Genomic DNA, 13,610 nt, shown 5'->3' with positions numbered 1-13,610 from the left:
TGCACGGCCCAGACCTCACCCGGACCTCACCTCCCTCATTGCTCCTGCCTGCTCTGTTCGGACGACGACACAGGGGAAGGCAGTTACCCACTTTTCAAACCAGACGTCGCGAGCTGAGACGGCGCTCTGAGCAGGAAGCAGCCAGTTCCAGGCCGCAGTCCGCAGCCAGGAAGCAACAGACCGCAGCTTCTTCTTCCTGTGTCGCAGAATCAACGCCTCCGGAAGCAACAGGAAGCATCTCATCATGACGCTAACGCGGAAAAGATATTGGATCCCGTGGGGTTGGGTGGGAGAAGGGATGACAGGAAGTAGGGGCAAGAAAAAAGCACCTGATTTTTGCAGAGCCAAGAGCTAGAATGGCCGCCAAGTCAAACGGGGGGTCGATGACTAGGGTGAAGAAGTGCTGAAATGATGAGGTCCAGCCCGAAAGACCCTGAATATTGGCGATTAAGCTGCCTGACTAAGCGAGGAGGCCCAAGTGACGTCGTCCTATGAGAGGGGCCGCTTGGCCGCCACCCTCCCGAGGCCGTCACTCGCCGTCTGTGTGTCAGCGTACCATTCAGGCGGTTCACCGCTGAACCCCCTTTCCCTGCCCGCCGCAGATTCCTCGCTTCCAGGTTAATTCTTCCTCAGCGCCTGTACCTGCTGTAACCCGCGCTGCTCGTCCACTAACACGCGGCGAATTACCGGTCGTCGACGGTGAACGCGCCTCGCCAAGTCTTGCACCTCCTGATTTCTTCTGGGCGCGTCTCACGCTTCCCAATTGCCAGGGCCTGCGACAAGCCTCCGCCTCCACATCCAGAACATCACCAACTTCATGTTGCATTCGTTCTCTCTCGAGTCTCTTCAGCCCCTCTCCCTCCTCTTCCGCCTTTCCCATCGACCTCTTCCACCAGTCAAATCCGTTCTCAAGCCTCACCGCGCCTCATCAGTCAGCGAGGCCATCCCTCTCCGCGCTCCCGGCTGGCCGTCTCGACCTCCCATCGTTACCGCTTGCCTCCCCATGAAGCTTCTTGGCGCGCTTCCAAACGTCAGACGCCCCCCTTCGCGCCAAGTCCCAGCGCCTGCCGGTACCGCTTCTGATGTTTTACGACGACATGGGTGCTATTGAGGCTATCCCCATTCCTCTGCGCCCGTCGCCGTCCATTACGACCAATCCACCACGAAAGACCTGGCTTCCGGTCTCCACGGCCACGAGCACAGAACGAGCTGTCGTTCAGCGGACAGGCCTGATGTTCTCACTGCCTCGATCGCAAAATGGCCCGTCCTCGGCCCCCGGCGCGTCACTCGGCCACCGTCCTGGGTTACAACCTCCTTCGCATTCGTTATCCGTATCTCTTCAACACTCTCCACTGCCGCAGGCTTGCCAAGTTGCCCAGCTCTGTTGTCCCAGTCGCTCACGAGGGCGCGCAATCTGAATGCGACGTCGGCCACCACAGATTCCGACTTCTTCTTTCCCGACAACCTTGGCGAATACCGAATGCCGTCTTGGAGCCCAAGGAGTCGTCATCTCTGCAAGGCTTCAGGTTTCCGACTTCGTCCTGCGACGCATCAAACGCGCACATGAGGATTCGCCAGCGTTAGCCAAGCCAACGACTCCTCACGAGACAGTGTCCATCACTTCCGGAAGTCTGTCGGTTCGTCCAGCTTCCGCACAATCGGCAGTTACTTGTTCGTCGACCAAGATGATCAATTTGACACAAAAGCGACTCGACTCGCCGAACCACAAGCGATTGCCTCTTCATGATGTCGTTGCTCCAGTTTCTTTCCATATCCGGTGGGATTGTCACCGAACGCCGGTAGAAAGAAGGCTGTTCGGAAAGGGGCACGCAGGATTACGCACTTGCTTTTCCGGCGAGCTCTTTGATCTGTCTTGACGTTCCTTTCCGCCACTTGCGACGATCTGGGACTTTGCGAGACGTGTGTCCCGATGAGAGACAGGACTCATCGTTCTCACGCAAGACGAGTCTGTTTTGAAATTGCTGTACGACCTGAGGAGAAGCCTAGGTCCCATCGACTAATGTTCTTTGACCAACATCACTTTTCAAACCACTCAACAGCTCGGTGTTTGAGAATCTCACCACTTACAGTCACGGTGTACTGCCTCATGATGAGCCGTCGTCACCATCAGCCCACCCCTGTTGGATATGAAAGAACCTTATCCGCAAGAAGCTCGACCGGCTTGCTGTTGCCCCTTGCAATGCCACGGCAGCACTTTGTCCAGGGCTGAGTATTGGCGATTGGCCGTTGCTGCGTCGTATCGCCCGGCGTCTTGTTCCATCACGCTCACCACGTCTTGGCACTTGGCCTCACTTGTCCCGCCGTCTCCTCTCCGCTCGCTAATGCAAGCCATGTCTTGTCCGCCGAGGAATACAAGCAAACTAAGCTTCTTGCCAAATGGTGCCCAGTAAGCGGCCTTGTCTTTGCTGAAGATCTCAAGTAATTTCAGCGATCAAAAACCACACGCGCGGTTCTCGTGTAATCGGGAGTTATCTAAGATTTTCCATGATCACTGCCAACCGCAGTCCGTAAGAAGCGCCTTTCCGAGAGAGGAATCGCGCTCTTTCGAGGCGAAAATGATCATTTGATGATCGACGACTCGAAACAGCGCCCCTTGGACTGCGCGTTCCCCGTACCAGCCGCCTGCCACGAAACAGCGACTCCCCGTGAAGCGCGAGATTCATTGGCTGGCGGGGTCGGTACGAGGTGAGGGTCCGATGCGACTCAACGACCCCTGATGATTCTTCGGCCCCGCTGAGTCGTTGACCACTACCCCGGAGACTGACCGGACTCTCGCATTCTGTCCGAGCCTGGCGGGTTCAGGCGGGGACGGTCGCGATGGATACCAGTGCTAGTCTGCGCCGTTAGTCCGCGCCGTGGCGGCGGACACTGACGGCCCCAAGGCCGGAGTGGGTCCCTCGCATACCGAATCAGGAATGCGAGCCTCCGGCTCAACCTCCCCTCATGGCGTTGGCAGGCCCACGAGGTTATGTCTGCCTGGCATTGACTCAATTCATTTACTCTGACGTCCTTCCAGTCTAGCCTCATTTCTTGCGCATCGACCCGGTCAGTAGCCCGCCAATTCAGGTAGCAGGATCGCGACTAGCGCGCGACCCTATGTCTGCCTACACGGCTAACCCGATTGGGAATGCGAAGCTATGCGAGGCAGCCCAGCTCAACATCCAACATATAAATCGGCAACGCTGAGCGCGAGATGTGGGCCATATGCATCCTTCTTCGCTCGTCTTGAATATACTGTGATGCCAATTGGACCCCAGGATTACTCACACACCGCTTCATCCGTCCGAGTAGCCAACATGGTCACCCTCGCTGAAGTCCGCCGCTCCAACGCCCTCCTCACGGCATCCACGATCCCCCAAACAGCCCTCTTCGTCGGCGGCACCTCGGGAATCGGCAAGCTCACGCTCATCGAGCTCTTCTCCCTCAACTTACCCGTCAAAGTCTACATCGTGGGCCGTAAAGCCACCGAGCCCGCGATGAGACCCGTGCTCGAGGACCTGCGTCGGAGGAATCCCCAAGCGGAGCTCGTATGGGTGGAGGGCGAGGTCTCGCTTCTATCCGAGGTGCGGCGCGTTTGCGAGGTTATCAAGGAGAAGGAGGAGAAGTTGGATTTTATGTGCTTGACGGCGGGATATGCGCCCTTTGGAGGACGGAATGGTAAGGAAATCGCATCTGCGCAGCGTGACTTTGAGACTGATGAGAGATAGATACGACCGAGGGGCTGGATGTCACACACGCGCTGGAGTACTACGGCCGCATGCTCTTCACCCTCTCCCTCCTCCCCCTCCTCCGCGCCTCCCCGTCCCCGCGCGTCCTCACGGTCCTGGGCGGCAGCGTGCTCTCGAACAAGCTCATCGTCGACGACCTCAACCTCGAGAGACCGGGCAACTTTGGCGGGATTCAGAGTCAAGCGCACATGAACACGATGAATACCCTCTTCCTCGACCGATTATCCACGGACCCCATGAATGACAATATCACGTTCGTGCATAACTGGCCCGGGGCCGTGGACACGGGGAACATGGACCGGTATCACAAGCCGAGTTTGTTATCGCCGGTGCCGTTGACGGTGCTTTTGAAGCCGGTTTTGTGGGTGCTTGGGTCCGGGGGGAAGGAGGCTGGGGAGAGGCATGTGTATATCGCTACGACGGGGAAGTTTGGGGGGAGGGGACCGAGGGATGGGGAGGGGAAGGTTGAGAGGGGCACGAGGGGAGGCGAGGGGAGGGGGTTGTTTTTGGTTAATCAGAAGTGTGAGGTTGTTGATAAGGGGGTTGTGTTGGAGGAGTTGAGGGGGACGGCGCAGGGGAGGGTTTGGGAGAAGACGATGGAGATTTTGGGGCCGTATATATGAACAGCTGCTGGCACGAACTTTCATTTCAGAGAGACTTGCGATAATGATGTTTTCGGGACACTTTACTTTCATAAACTCTTAAGTCAGGGTATATAGTAGGGGTTCCTAAGCCTGCGTTCTAGGTCGCCAAACCCCTCAATCCTACCCCCAGACAGTAGACGTCCCATAGCAGACTGTCCTAAGCGTGTCTGCGATGGAACGCTGTCATCAGATTGTATGACACAAGCTACTAGTATTGATTAACTCACCGCTCTGCTTCTGGCAACTCAAATAATCAAAATTCATCCTGCGCAAAAAAGTTTTCGTCTTTCTGCCCCCAGTGCACACATGGTAATTTGGCAAGGCTGCAGCTGAACTCTGCCAAGACTGCTGCTTAGATTGCTCTAGGGAGCGCCGATTCTCGCGTATACGCTGTGTGACCCTTGCCTGCGTCCTGCTTGATGCATGTCCAATCGTAAGCCGCCGCCGAGCTGCTTACTCTGCAGCCTGAAGTTGTGATAGGTAAGTCGACTTCAGATGACGCCCGCTTCCAACTCGGATGGGTGTGATAAGCCTGCATGTCAATTCTTGTCTTCCGTTCCTGAGGAGATCAAATACAGCCCATTATCGTTACTTTCATCCGCAGTATTTCTTCATCCGCAGCATTTCTGGACCGACATCTTTCAAGATTTGGATTTTTGAGTAGCAATACGTGCCGCCAAACTGCATTCGTCGCTTCGAAAATGGAATCTGCAGGGCTGTTTCGTCGGGAGTCTCAAGCTCGGAACTGCATGAAGAACTGTTCGCAAGTTCCTGGAGAATTGGAATCGAATTCCGATGTCGGTGGTGTTGGCGTAAGTGATTATGAGTTGTGAATCACGCGTCTTCCAAGGGAAGTAATGAGGCAAAAAGCTGACAAGGTGTCCATATTGCAGGTACTAATTGGATTTATAGGCACCGCATGGCTTGTGGTGATCTTGGTTGTGCTTCGGTATTGCTTTGCTTTCGATCCCAAAGCCGACCCACTTGGGAATCCTACACGAGACCAGCGAAGAAACCAAAGACGAACATGGAAGCCCAATCCAATTGATGTGAGGGTCATTAGTGCCTTCAGTGGTCTTCGACGGAGGGTTGGTCATCATTCATACTGGAACACGGCCTTGGACAAAGTATGGAATGACGCAACTAAGTCTCAAAGTCTAGGTCAAGCGCTGACCCAAAATTCATTTTACAGATCTTCATCAACATGTGCGACATACAGCTTATCACTGGCCTCGGAATCCTGTTAAGTGGCTTTATCAGTCTTTCTTGCTATATATCCTCGTATCACTGGCAAATCATCAGCTACCTAGCATGGTTCTCCAATCTGACACACGCGGCTTGCTTGTCAGCCCTTCGACCTTACCTATACCGCCACCAAACCGAGCGAAATTACAGAATGGTGTTAATGACCGTCCTTTTATTTGGTCTAGTCACGGCCATCGTGCCCACTGGTTACTTCAACTGGGAAAAAGTCGCTGAGCAGGGTACGGCAAGTGTACCGGCTTCAAACGCTCGGTGCTTCTTTAACCAAAGGATGGCGCAGGCCGTGTGGGACACTCGTTTATGTGTGACTAAGATCAACCAGTATTTGGAATCTGCGAAAGATGGCTACTCATGCAATAGCAACGATTATTCTTTGCGGAGCGCTCCCGACGTCTGGTCTGTCTCCTATCGCAACACAAAGCCAATGTCACAAACCGTCTCATACGAGTCATCCATCCTGTCAATTGTCCTGATTATATTCAGCTTCTTGAGTCGATCAGTCAAAATGTTCCGTGTTCTTTCAGACATTGCAAAGAACAGTATTAGAGAGAAGCTGGGTAGCTGGGCTCTTGGCTGTCTGGCCGCGTCGGCAAGAGTCTGTCAACGATTTGGAACCACCTCATATAGGAAGAGACTTCTGGAAGCACTCAGGCCTTTGGACTTGATTATTGCAATGTATTTGGTCACTGAACTCTACATGGATATCTTGCAATCTGAATTGGCCGATGTAAGTGTGTCATCCCCATGCTCCGTGGTGCTTGGGGTAAATCAATGTACTGAGTGCGCGCACAGCTTTTCTGGCTTCTAATCTCCTCGTTCTGGGGAACGACTCGCCTGCTGAAGGCGCGCTATTCAGCCGAAGTCTACGCTTTGGAGAATGAATGGGGTTTTGGGCAAATCTTGCCCGTCTTCCTCCTTACGGGCCCAGTTGCAACAGTCGCAATCTCTTTTATCGCAGTGTTGTTGACTCAAAGGGGAGAGCGAAAACGAGAACCACCTGGAAAATCAAGCCAAGAATTACTCAGTCTCTTGACAGTTTACAAAAATGGTATTGGCCCCCTAGCGCCCTTTTGGACTTTCCAAAATGACGGAAGTTAACCAAGAAAAAGAAATTACGGCAAGACAGACGCATAGTACGGGAGTTTTGGACCAATTGTCCACCATTATCCGGGAAATCGAATCAGAAGAAGTGTCAAGAACGGTTCCAGCAGAGACTAGAAATACTGAGCTAGCCGAGTTCGAATCCGTGGAAATGATCGAATTCCAACAGTCCCTACAGGAAAACGAATCTTCAGAAGTAGGAAACCCACCGGAGCAAGATTTGAATTTGGAGATACACGTCGGCAGTGGCGGACGGGTCTTGCCACTGGTGAATCAACGCACTCTTGTCAGTTCAGAGTGTATAGATTTGCAACGCTCGCTTTCCTTGTACTTCTCGCGATCACGCTGGATGACAATTGTCACATGGTTTCTTTGTCTGCAATTTGTTTCCATGATACTATCTCTCTTCTTTTTTCTGCTTTCACCCTTCATTAAGCCATCTGACATTCTGACGGCCTCTCTCCTGTGCATCATCGTTGTGCAGCCTATCCACTGCTTCGTTGCAGTCACAATAGGCCTCTACATCGATGACCAGAGAATCTCCAAACTGCAGATAACACTTCTCTGTCTTCTCTTGTTCGTAGTTCTCCTGGGCGGGAATATTGTCACGGTTATGCCTTCTCTTTTCCCGCACTTCAGATGGTACTATAATCTGGCACCATTCATCGTCCCAATTGTTCATTCTATCTATCTAGGCTGTAAATAGGTTGTGATTTGTAACTTCACAGATGTATGTATCATCCCATAGTTGACCTAATTAGATGAGGAGACTTGTATTTCTTAGGAAGTATTAGATAATTAGCCTATTAAGATAATATGATGTTTTCGCACATTGGCGAACCGAATCTGTTCCAATTTTAGGAATAGGAAAATAGTAAAAGAAAAGAATGTAATGAGGCATTCGACCAATATTTGCGGAAGCCCTCAACCTAAAAGTTGTCTGGGCCTGCCGACTCTTAGATGCCACCCGAGTCCAAACATCTGGCACCGTCGTTCCTGCTAGTCTTCGGCACGCTGGTCTGCTGAACAGGGGCGCCGTTGCCGCTGACGGGGATCTTCCAGACCTGTCCTGAGTTGTTCTCGATGGCGTACAGGAAACCGTCGGTCGTGGCGTACGCGGCGCCGAAGAACGGCTGCGTGCCGCTCGTGACGCCGGTGAGGGCTCCGAGGCTCCGGCCGATGGTCCAGTCCTTGGTGGTACGGCTCCAGCGCATGAGCACGCAGTTGAAGTTCTGGACACCGACCGTCCAGAGATCGCCGCCTCCGAGTCCGGGCACGACGGCCCAATCTCCGAGGGAGTACCCATCAGCGCCTCCGTTGACCAGACCAGAGCCCACCAGCTTTCCATAGTTGGCTGTGCCGGGGTTGAAGTTGTACTGGTACCAGTCGATGCCGCCGGTCGAGATCCAGTACTGTCCGTTTTCGTCGACGTCACCAGTGTTAAATGCGGTCTGGTCGAGCTTAGCTGACTGAGCCATGGTTGCAACGGTGGTCGTGTTGCCGGTGGCGGTAATACGGATGATTCTGTAGTCGCTGGTTCCGGAGTTGGGCTGTGAAACGGCGTAGATGTAATCCTCTCGGGCGTTGTAACCCATAGCGTTGATGTTTCGGGTGTTGTCGTTGCCGAGGTTGTTGGTCACCACTGTTTGGCTGCCAGTAGCAAGGTTGATCGAGTAGAGTGTCACAGTGTCGCCACTCTGAACCAGGAAACCGGTCGTTGGGCAGGAGAAAGCAGCACCTTGAGTAGCTGAAGCGACGACACGACTGGAGCTGGAGCTGCTTGAGCTGGAACTGCTAGAGCTAGAGCTGGTGGTGGTCCTGACTGATGAAGACGAACTGGAAGAAGATAACGAGGAAGAGCTAGTGCTCGTACGAGTTGGAGATATCGACGAGCTTGAAGAAGAAGAAGATGAAGTAGTAGTGGTAGAGGATACCAGTGAAGCACCTAATATAGTAGATGGGCTTGAAGCTAGAATAGAGCTGCTCGATGAAGATGACGAGCTCGAGGAAGAAGAGCCTCTTGTGAGAGTGACGAGTGTCGAAACAGTCGATGATGATGAGCTGGAGGAAACGGCGGCCGAGCTGCTCGCCGCCGCCGGAGAGCTGCTGGAAGATGTGCTGGGTGAAATCGAGACGCTGATAGCTGTTTGAACATAAACAGTGCCAAATGCAGTGCCTGAAGGTTGCACGATCGAGACCGTTGTAGAGCCCGTGAGAGCGGCGCTTCCGCTGTAAGGACCGACCACCGTGACGAATAGAGCGGGTCTTCCGACAATGACCGTGCCGGGAGAGGTGCCCTGGGCAGGAATCGTCGTCAAAGTAGTCGTTCCGGCGTTGGAAGCCGTGAGGAAGATCGTGGATGTGACGTACGACGTCTGTTGGGCCGGCGTAGCCACGACGACAACTGCCGGAGTGCTGCCCTGCTGGGGTATCGTCGTAAGCGTGGTAGGTGCTGTGATGGGCAGCGTGCCGGAGTAAAGCTGTGAGCTCGTCACGAATGCGGCCGGATAAGCGATGATAAACACGCCGGGCGAGCTACCAGTTGGTTGGACTGTGCTGATTGGAATCGGCCCCGTGATGGAGCTCGCTCCGCTGTAGACCACCTCGGACGTAATGTAACGAGCCGCGACAATGTAAACACCGGGGTTTGTGCCTGAGGGCAGGATTGTTGACAGAGTTGTCGGCGCTGTGAGTGTTCCTGCAGCTGTGTAGACCACTTGCGATGTTACGTATGAAGCTGCTTGAGTAGCAACAACATAGGTTCCTGCATTGGTACCTATCGGGGCTATCGTAGCCAGCGTTGTAGGTCCTGTGAGAACGCCTGTTCCTGTGTAGGCAACTTGCGTCGTTACATAGAAAGCTGCTTGGCTAGCAACGATGTAGACGCCCGGATTGGTGCCCACTGGCGGAATTGTCGACAAAGTTGTGGGTTGAGATATCGGGGCGGTTCCCGAGTAAGCCACCTGCGACGTAATGTAGATAGCGGCCTGGCTTGCAACCAAATAGGTACCAGGATTTGTACCTGCAGGTTGAATTGTTTGGATCGTCGTAGGCGCCGTAATTGGAATTGTGCCCGTATACGCAACTTGAGAAGTAACGTAGAAGGCTGCCGGGGTAGCGACGATGTAGGTTCCTGCATTGGTTCCTGAAGCACTGATCGTGGCAATGGTGGTAGGCTGAATTATAAGCGCCGTTCCAGAATATGCCACTCGCGAGGTAACATAAGAGGGAGCTGGGTTGAGAACCACATAGGTTCCGGGAGCTGTCAAGCCACCAGCGATTGTCGAGACAGTTGTCCTTGCGGTGACCGTGCTCGCCGTGATCTCCGAAGTCACGAACGAAGCGGGCTGGGCAACAACGTATGTGCCTAACTGGGTACCGCTTGGTTGAATGGTGGCCAAGGTAGTTGGCCCCGTGACCGCGGTGTTCGTTCCGGTATAGACGACATTGGAAGTGACAAAGACGGCAGGCCGTACAACGAAATAGGTGCCCGCCTGGCTCCCACTTGGTTGAGCTGTGGAGACCGTCGTCGGGGCGGCAATTCCGGCACTGAAGACCTCAGAGGTGACGAAGATTGCAGGCCGAGCCAAGATGTAGGTACCAGCTTGGGTCCCAGACGGCGAGATTGTTGCCAACGTTGTGGGAGCAGTAATGCCAGTACTGAAGACCTCAGAAGTAACGAAAATGGCAGGCTGAGCCACGATATATGTCCCAACTTGACTACCGGATGGAGCAATTGTCGCGACCGTTGTGGGCGCAGTGATTCCTGCACTTAGCACCTGAGAGGTAACAAAAACGGCAGGACGAGCCACGATATACGTCCCTGGCTGACTAGCCGATGGTAGGATTGTTGACAAGGTTGTAGCGGCAGTTATACCCGTGTTGAAAGTCTCTGAAGTGACGAAAACCAACGGCCGGGCCACGATATACGTGCCTGGCTGGCTGTTTGTAGGGAGAATCGTGGACACTGTCGTGGGCGCAGTGATTCCTGTGTTGAATGTGTCCGATGTGACGAAAACCAACGGCCGGGCCACAATATACGTTCCTGGCTGGCTGTTTGTAGGGAGAATCGTGGACACTGTTGTAGGGGCAGTGATTCCTGTGTTGAATGTATCTGACGTGACAAAGACTAAAGGTCGGGCCACGATATAAGTCCCGGCCTGGCTCGCTGAAGGAAGAATCGTGGACAGCGTAGTTGGTGCTGTTACCGCCGAGTTGAAGACTTCTGAAGTGACGAAGACCAACGGGCGGGCCACAATGTAAGTGCCCGGTTGGCTTGCTGAAGGCAGGATCGTGGACAGCGTAGTCGGTGCCGTGACCGCCGAATTGAAGACTTCCGACGTGACAAAGACTAGTGGTCGGGCCACAATGAAAGTTCCCGGTTGGCTAGCTGAAGGAAGAACCGTGGAAAGCGTAGTAAGTGCCGTGACCGCCGAATTGAAGACTTCTGAGGTGACGAACACCGCAGGTCTAGCTACTATATAGGTACCCGCGCTTGTGCCTTGAGCACTGATAGTCGCGATCGTTGTTGGCGCTGTTATTCCAGCGCTGAAGGTTTCGACAGTGACGTATGAGGCAGGATTGATGACGGGCGAGCTGGATGATCCTGTCGACGACGTTGTTGATGAAGGTCGACTTGATGTAGAAGACGCTGGTGTTGATAACGATGCAGCTGGCGACGGTGAGGAAGAGGACGACAACACCGAAGATGATGATGTTGAAGGTGAAGGAGACAATAGGGAAGAAGAAGAGGAGGAGGAGGATGAGGAGGAGGAGGACGATGAAGAGGATGAGATTGAGGGGGCTGCTGAGGAAGTTGACTGCGGGTTCGAAGCTGACGACGAGGTTGAGAGTAGGCTTGAGGAGGTCGACGAAGAAGCCAACGAAGAAACCGACGAAGACGCTGACGATGAGGTCGAAAGGATGTTGTCTAGTTCCGTCGCGCTGCTTGATCGCGAAGACGACGATGAAAGCAGTGGAGAAGACGAATACAGCGACGACGACGACGATGACGGCAGCGAGGGAGACAACGAGGGCGACAACGAGGGCGACGACGACGACGGCAGCGAGGGAGACAACGAGGGCGACAACGAGGGCGACAACGAGGGCGACAACGAGGGCGACAACGAGGGCGAGGACGAGGGCGACAACGAGGGCGAGGACGACACCAACAACGACGACGAGGACGAGGATGGCGACGGGGACACCGTGGACGACGCGAGTGACGCAGAGGATGACAGACCAATCAAGGACGATGACGAGGAGCTGGTCAATATATTGTCAAGCTCTGTTAGACTGCTCGAAGAACTGATCGAAGCACTGCTTGACGAACTGCTTGGCAAGATGCTGGAAAGAATGCTGGACAGAATGCTGGACAGGCTGCTTGATGGGCTGCTTGATGGGCCGATTGATGAGCTGCTCGATGAGCTCTCTCCCAAGTTGAGGGACGAAGATGTGGACAATCCAGAAGACGTCGAGAGTCTTGAAGAGCTGGTGGGAGTAGTACTAATAAGGCTTTCGAAGTCTGTCGGGACCTGGACTGTCGATGATTGCGTCGATGAGACAAACGTCGAAGAGACGGGCGACGAAGGAGTGATAGAAGGCAGAGTAAATAGCGACGAGGATGAGGATGCCGTGAGCTCGAGACTGGGCGAAGCTGACAATGAGGGAGAGATTGAGCTCAGTGGCGATGAAGAGATCTCAATCGACGACAAGCTAGAAGACAACGATGATGTGCTGGTCGGTGTGCCATCAGACTCGGATGAACTGACTGATGATGTAGAAGCAACCCCGGATGTCGAGCTAAGAGGAGTGGAAGATCCAGAAGACGAAGTCGTGAGCAAAGTAGGGCGCAAGGTGTCGAAGTCTGTAATTTCCGGGTCGAATGAGGAAGAGCTTGAACTCGAAAGCGCACTGCTGGTTGCAGACACTGCTGTCGAAGAAGGTTGCTGCGTTGAGCTCAAAGAAGCACTCTCTGCTGCAGTACCGCCAGACGTCGAGCTGAGTTCCGAGGATGTCGTCGCCGAGGTCAGCTGGCCCGATGTCGAACTAGGACCGTCAGAGGTTGCACTTTGGGAAGTGCTGGTAATTCCGCTACTAGATGTCGAAGTGATGCCAGCGATAGAACTTGACAGACTGCTGAGGATGTCTGGGTCGATTGTATCAGAGGCTTGCGACGTAAGAGAAGGAGAGATCGCCGTGAGCGACGGTGAGATGCTAGAAGAAGTAACAAAGTCGCTTGCGAATGAGCTCGCCGATGTCGTTAAGCTGGCAGAGAGTGTCTCAAGAGAGCTTGCCGAAGAACTTGCGGACGAGGATTCAGATAAATCGCTGAAACTGCTCGTAGTGATGCCTTCGGAAATGCTTGAAGAGCTGGAAGACGCAGTTGTACCGGAAGAGGTGACTGGGCCGGACAAGCTTGTGGAAAGGAAGCTCTGCGCAAAGGTCTCGTCACTCGACGTGCTTGAACTGATCTGGACTGTCGTTGAGTCGAAGCCGGAGGCGCTAGTCGTGGAACTGAACACAGTGGGCTCACTGCTGCTCTCCGCTGAGGTCGTTGCCGGGCCTTCCGAGCTTGTAGAGGTTGACAGAATTGTGCTTTCTAAACTAGAGATTGTCGGACCGGAGATTCCTGTTGTGAGCTCTGTCGAAGATAATTGACTACTGCTGGTGGATCCAGTGATTGAAGCCTCCTCAGAAGAGGTGCTCGCGCTGGCTGAGCTGGGAAGAGTAGAGCTGCTAATCAATGAGGCATCCTCCAACTGCGTGCTCGACGCAACTCCGGAACTTTGGGTGCTGCTGTCACTCGTCGAACTTTGCGAAACCTCCTGGGTAGAGCTTGCCAAGCTTTCAG

The 13,610-nt window shown here is 53.9% G+C and overlaps 3 protein-coding genes across 3 annotated transcripts; 2 read left to right on the top strand and 1 right to left on the bottom strand.

Annotated features, from left to right (window-relative positions):
- Window positions 1-3,317: 3,317 nt before the first annotated feature.
- On the top strand, window positions 3,318-5,057 carry CkaCkLH20_03097 (short chain dehydrogenase reductase family protein; the record flags this gene model as incomplete). The annotated part of the gene is made up of 3 exons (XM_038885816.1): window positions 3,318-3,678; window positions 3,729-4,110; window positions 5,015-5,057. 3 exons carry the CDS (start codon window positions 3,318-3,320, stop codon window positions 5,055-5,057), a joined length of 786 nt encoding a protein of 261 aa, XP_038749015.1.
- A 2,656-nt stretch (window positions 5,058-7,713) lies between these two features.
- On the bottom strand, window positions 7,714-10,392 carry CkaCkLH20_03096 (uncharacterized protein; the record flags this gene model as incomplete). The annotated part of the gene is made up of 3 exons (XM_038885815.1): window positions 7,714-8,575; window positions 8,631-8,893; window positions 8,947-10,392. The coding sequence occupies 3 exons, from the start codon at window positions 10,390-10,392 to the stop codon at window positions 7,714-7,716; spliced, it is 2,571 nt and encodes an 856-aa protein (XP_038749014.1).
- Window positions 10,393-11,305: 913 nt separating this feature from the next.
- Window positions 11,306-13,417, top strand: CkaCkLH20_03095 (uncharacterized protein; the record flags this gene model as incomplete). The annotated part of the gene is made up of 1 exon (XM_038885814.1): window positions 11,306-13,417. The coding sequence occupies one exon, from the start codon at window positions 11,306-11,308 to the stop codon at window positions 13,415-13,417; it is 2,112 nt and encodes a 703-aa protein (XP_038749013.1).
- Between the last annotated feature and the right edge of the window lie 193 nt (window positions 13,418-13,610).

The sequence above is a fragment of the Colletotrichum karsti genome (genome assembly GCF_011947395.1).
Source record: "Colletotrichum karsti strain CkLH20 chromosome Unknown Scaffold7, whole genome shotgun sequence".
NCBI lineage: Eukaryota > Fungi > Ascomycota > Sordariomycetes > Glomerellales > Glomerellaceae > Colletotrichum > Colletotrichum karsti.
Note: the sequence above shows the minus strand (reverse complement) of the source record. Positions and strands in the feature narration are given on the sequence as shown.